This window comes from Neodiprion pinetum, chromosome 4, assembly GCF_021155775.2.
Source record: "Neodiprion pinetum isolate iyNeoPine1 chromosome 4, iyNeoPine1.2, whole genome shotgun sequence".
Lineage (NCBI taxonomy): Eukaryota > Metazoa > Arthropoda > Insecta > Hymenoptera > Diprionidae > Neodiprion > Neodiprion pinetum.
This window is the reverse complement of record NC_060235.2, coordinates 22,902,801-22,908,800: the sequence shown is the minus strand read 5'-3', so window position 1 is coordinate 22,908,800 and position 6,000 is coordinate 22,902,801. Positions and strand designations below refer to the sequence as shown.

At 35.2% G+C, this 6,000-nt stretch overlaps 1 protein-coding gene across 5 annotated transcripts in view; it reads left to right on the top strand.

Moving 5' to 3' along the window:
- The first annotated feature begins 779 nt into the window (after nt 1-779).
- The window catches only part of LOC124216641 (galanin receptor type 1), a 43,570-nt gene continuing 38,349 nt past the window's right edge, over nt 780-6,000 (top strand). For 3 of the 5 annotated variants that reach the window (XR_006882654.2, XR_006882651.2, XM_046621404.2), the window contains exons 1-2: nt 1,284-1,513; nt 3,515-4,075. Coding sequence is in view for 1 of the 5 variants with exons in the window: in XM_046621404.2 (XP_046477360.1) it covers nt 3,880-4,075 (196 nt within the window). In the remaining 4 variants the exon portion in view is untranslated. Of the gene's footprint in view, nt 965-1,283; nt 1,514-3,514; nt 4,076-6,000 lie in introns of those variants that run through there. The other 2 variants (XR_006882653.2, XR_006882652.2) reach the window with 2 other exon arrangements.

The window sequence follows — 6,000 nt, the reverse complement described above, 5'->3', positions numbered from 1 at the left end:
ACACGTACGTTTATTCAGGGCTTGAATTACGTGTAAATAGAGAGGGGATGAAAAAGATAACGATAATGACACATAAAAATAATAATGAGTTTTTTAAAGGCTGAACACGGATGGATGAATGTTTGGTTACCTCAAGTAAATACATTTTCAATCGAATGAGAATCATTACACGATTATGCGGTAGAAAAAAAAAAAAAACGAAAATAAAAACAGCCCTTTCGCCTTGTTTGCAGGTAAAATTATAAAAAATTCTTCAAATCGGGCGAAATTTCGTCGATTTTTTAGACGAACGATTCAATTTTGAGAGAAATAAAAAAAAAAACACGACTGTACCGATCGATTTTTCATTTCATTCGAATGCCAATTATTTATATTCCTGTGGATGAGAAAAAAAGAAAAACAGAAAAAAAAACCCGCCTCTTTCTTCGTGTTGCAGGAAAAGTTATAAAAAAATCCTTTAAACGTCAGAATGTACCGACGAAAAAAAAAAAAAAAACATGTCTCCTTCCATTAACCGTTCAGTTAAATAAAATGGCAATTGTTTGTATTCCTTCGAATGTGAGAGGAAAAAACAAAAACTCGTGACAAGTAAAAGAAAAAAAAAACAACGAATAAAAAAGAGGAAAAGATCGTCGCTCGGTCGGTAACGCAGATGCGTCGCGTTTGCTTAAGGCGGTTTTACACCTGTGCCCGCCTGTATTCTCTATTCGAATTCTAATCTCGGCAGTTTACGCCGCGCCGTCGGTGCTCGGCTTTCCTCGGCGTGGCGGGTTCTTCTTCAATCGCCGGCCGAGTAACCGAACCGAGAGGCTCGCCACTCTTCGACGTCGCGAAGCGTCAGTCAACGGAAGTTAGCCGCAGCATCGCGAACGGTCCGGTTGGCCGCTGCAGCTACGGGGAAAGAGCCGAAGGGACGATTAGAGAAAGAAAGGGGGGAAAAACGTGACTCGCTCTGCATCCTCAGGTTTTTTTTTTTATTTTTATTCTTTTTTTTTCTTTCTTTTTTTTTTTTTTTTTCTCCATTGTCACTGACATCCAAAGTTTTTTTTTTTTTTTTTTTATCTAACTCGTCAATTCTCTCCACCGTTTTTACGAGTTTTGTATTTACCTTTGGTTAAATATTTCTTTTCTATACACTTTATCTCGTCGTCTGATTTATCTCAATATTAGTTCGTCGCATTTTGTTATTTCTTCGTTTGCTACACGCACGAGTGAAATTATGCATTACTGCTGGGGGGGGGGGAGGGAAGGAAATATTTCAACCAATCAGTGCTTCGGTTTAGTATAACGATAACGAAAATATTCTATTTCGAATAAAAAATATAAATTAAAAAATTTGATATTCTAAATCTAAAAATTAAAAGTAGAACTTTAATTTTCACACACAAATATTGTACACGTATAAGACGGAATGAGGTAGACGTTGAGTACGCAAAAGTGAGAAAAAATAAAATAAAAAAATTCTCGGCTACGCCAACGTGTTTTATTTTATTGAAAGTTGAGCATTGACAGGGTATGAACATCGAATCGTTATTCGATTTATAATTCACGTATCTTCCACAATTATATTTATCGTCCGGCCTTTCGACCGTTCTGTAAAAAAAGCGAACCCTAAATATAAACATCCATTATCTTCTAACGCACTATTTTATCTATTTAAATATAGCATAAAAATATCACAAGAATTACAGGAAAAATATTCGGACTTACTTACGTAACGTGCTGTATTTTTATTTTTATTTATTTTTATTTTTCTTTTTTCAGTTTTTTCTTCCCTACACATGAATTATTACTTCGCATCGCGTCGTCTCGTATGTAGCAAAATATTCGTCTTCCTTATATCGTCTAAAAAATCTCGAACACGGTACAAAACGAAACAAAGTGAACATAGACGGATAGATCGTGGGAATTGATAGGCGGGATGATTAATCGGTGAGGAATTATAATTTGTCAGATAGCGGTCTCGCCACCCCAAGACGAGATACATTCGCGTCTCAAGTTGCCGAAGAAATTTCGCTCTTTTTCTTTGTCTGCTTCTTTTTCTTTCTCTTTAACATTTCAATTCAATTATCGATCGAAAGAAAAAGAATTAAACGTTGTAATTCTGTTCGATTTATTTTTTTTTTCTCTCTTTTTTTCTGACCCGTTACTGCTTTGTCCATTAATCTTCCAAATTATATATATATATTTACATACATTGATAAACTTTGTTATATTTTAAGCGAATTACGTAATCGGGTACATATAATACATTACGAAGTTATAAATAATCAACGCTATTGTATTGTGTGTATAAAGTATCGATAAAGCAGAGATTGTCATACCAAAAACTCGTGTGTATAAAACATGGGCAAATAAGAATAATAATAACGTCGTAAGGCCTGCTGCACATTTATTTCGGTTTACGATTAGAGCGTAGCGCATAATTTGGAGTAGATCGTTTCCATATGTATAAATAATATAAATAAAAATAATATAAATATAATCGAGAAGTGTCTAAAAATATACACATAGAATATATAACACATCATATAGTCATCGTCGCATCGCGTTTCCTATATAATGTATTAAATATAAATGCACGTGTAAAGTACGTGCGTCATATTGTAGATCATATAACGAATAATTTATAGGCGGGTTGTATAGATTGATGAACGAGGAAATAAATTTAGTGCAGGAGAGTAAGAGAAGGGAAAGAAAATTTCACTAATTTTTCCAGCATGGAAGAATATAAGAGCGACGAACAATAATAACAATGATAATAATAGTACGTGAAACCTTTCTTATATAATACAGCTGATACACGGAGTATAACAATCGATAATTGAGCACTTAGTTGCAAGACTGTGGGAAATGAAAGAAAAGAGAAACGAAAAAATAAAACAACGGATCAGAAGCTTCGGGTGGAAAAGCTTCCGACCTTTTCTGTTTGTGCAACACGTATCGCGTGTCAATTGCGCTTCTGAAGTATAATAAAAGATACGACGAAGATAAAGAAATTGAGGGAATCAGAGAGAGAGAGAGAGAGAGAGAGAGAGAGAGAGAGAGAGAGAGAGAGAGAGAGAGAGAGAGGGAATATCAATCGAGCTTTGCTCCAATTTCTGCACAACGCAATATGTTACCTATTATTTTATAGCTTTGAATATAAATATCGTCGCATCGCGGTGCGGTTCAGTTTTATAAATAATACCGCGTTAATTAACGACTAATTACTGATGATCCGATTGCTGGGATTACAGACAGCAGCTGAGCGGGCGGAAGAGAACCGGAAGTTAACGACGAATTCGTCATCACGCTTCCGTTGAGCCAGATTTGACTCTTGGTTTTATAATTGATTCGGTTTTGAATTGCATTACTTATTTTACCTTATGCCGGACGATTTTTAAACGATATGAAATTTTGCTCGATTACTTCTTTATTACTTATATCTTTCTGTGTGAAAGATTTATATGCGATAGCAGTAATATGTAATTAATTGTGTGTGTATAATAATCGAATTTTGTTAAAATAATAGAAAGAAGAAAAAAGTATTTTCGTCTATTTTCGACCGTGATCCCACAATTTTCTTGCGAAAATACGATCGGACGTTAACAAAACTCTAAATAAATATGATTTGACGAGAATACAAAAATTCTAATAAAAACAAACAAGCTGATAAAAAAATTAATAGAAAAAATCGGAAAAAAACTCTGTTTCGTTTGTTTTTCACTCTGTTATTCTTCTCTCATTCTACGTACTCTTTATTCGTAACAATAACGTCGTATAAACGAAAACAGTGAGGGATAACAAACAAATAAAACAAGAGGAAATAAATTACCCACAAACGTTACGTACGTACGAATGTTTGAAAAATCAGTGAAAATCCTGAAGTGAAAAAAAATGACGGAGGACTCGGTGATTGTCGATCGTGCCAATGTCGCGTCGATGTTCGTTAAAAATGGAACGTTCAACGATACGATCAACGAAACTGACTACGGTGATTACGACGTTGATTTTTCCTTCAACTATTTCGACTGGGTCGAACTGGCACCTGCCCTCGTCGTCTACAGCCTCACCTTCTTCCTCGGCTTGGCCGGTAAGTGAATCTATCCGTAGTCTGTAACGATGAATAATTACGCAATGCGCAAACGTAAGATTTCCCATTTCGTTTTCCTTCCATTCGTACATTTCCCTCATTTCATTTCTCTGTTTTTGCAAAACGACACAACGACATCGAATTATCAAGAAACGATGAAGAAGCGAATAGTAAATGAAAACAAAACAAACATACCAATAACAACAGAATAAACAAAATGAGAAAAAAATTGTTAGCCTCAACTATCGGGAGTAGTGTGGAAATTGTTGTCCGTGTAATATATTCACCAACAAATTGGACAAACGCGCGAGCAAAAAAAGTGAACGGAAGAAAAACTAACAGGAATGAATGAAGTGATTGGAGAGAAAAAAAAAAATAACTAAATAATAATAGAATAAACATGACGTAACGTCAAAATTTGAATAAGAATTCGACACCGAATAAATATGCAGCCCATCGCGTAGGTACGTACCTATTCATTATATAAATTTCATGTTTACCACGTTACAGTAAGTATACACTTGCGCGTGTAATTTCATTACCATATCACGGGTATAATGTAAATGTAACATACCTATCGTATAGATACATCGTCCGATAGTACGAAGTGATCCTTTTGCGATCCTTTTTTTTTCTACAAGTTTCGAACGCTAGATGTGTTTTTATTTGCGAGTTTTTTCGTCCCAACAGTTTCGAGCACCTGGGTTGCGTTTGCTGTATAAGACGATGATCACGCGTCTGCAGTTCGGATACCCAAATTCACTCGTGTATAGGTGTATTATACGCGAAGAGTAAGAGCGGCATTAATCACGGTGATAAGAGAGCAGAGATTGAGAGCCGCGAGGTAGCGGGATAATCGTCTTGGCTGATTGCAAGCTTAGGTATACATCAGATTCTAAACCTTCCCCTACATTGTACGTAGGTACATGCATACGTACATGGATACGTAATTATATACAGAAATACGTACTAGCGTGCTGTATTATTTTAGTTACACGTACCGTTCGACCCGTACTTTGCGTAATTAAGTTGTTTCCGGACAAAAGTATCGCGGCGAGTGGAAAAAAAAAAAGAAAATCTTTTTTAAGCTTCGTTTCAAATCTGACAAAATTAAGCCTCTCCCGTTACATGTTATAATTAAATACAGACGAATTGATTATCACTGTAATTAACATGTTATAGGTAATTATATTTGATTGAGATAATTCTTCGTCGTGTTGGCTTTTTTTCTTCTCTGTTTTTTTTTCTTTTTTTTTTTTATTCCAACCTTCAATTTTTAAATTTGACCCGCGCTGCGTATTAAGGACGAATGAGAACGTCGAAACCGAATGGATACAATTATTCCAATATGTGGCTACAATACGAGTACGTAACACGACAAGTGAAGAATCATCGTCGGAATCAGTTTCGATTTATTTATATATATATATATATATATATATATATATTTTTTTTTTTCTTTTCATTTATTTTTTATTCAAACAGCAGATGTGCCGAAAAAAGGGAGTGAAAGTAAAATATTTGCCAGTACCTTTGAATTTCAACATTTTCGTAGTATTTCCTGCCTTCTTTTTTTTTTTGGTTTCTTTGTTTTTGCACTCTCAAATTTATTCGTTTGCTATTTTATAATCTATATGATCACACGAATTACACGCAAATACGAGAATAAATGAACTATCGTGCGTACGTATGATATGAAATATATTTTTTCTTTGGGGGGGGGGGGGGGGTGAAAAGTGCCGTTTTACTGTACGAAATTAAAACCTACGAATTTCACGCAACTGTCGAGATAAACAAAACGCGTTAAACACTTCGCCGAGTGATCTCGCGAGTGATCCCGGTGATAAATCGAAATTCTCATCTCTGTTAGGATACCTGTATGTATATGTATAAGTTGACTAATTCGGGCGCAAGCTTCACGGATG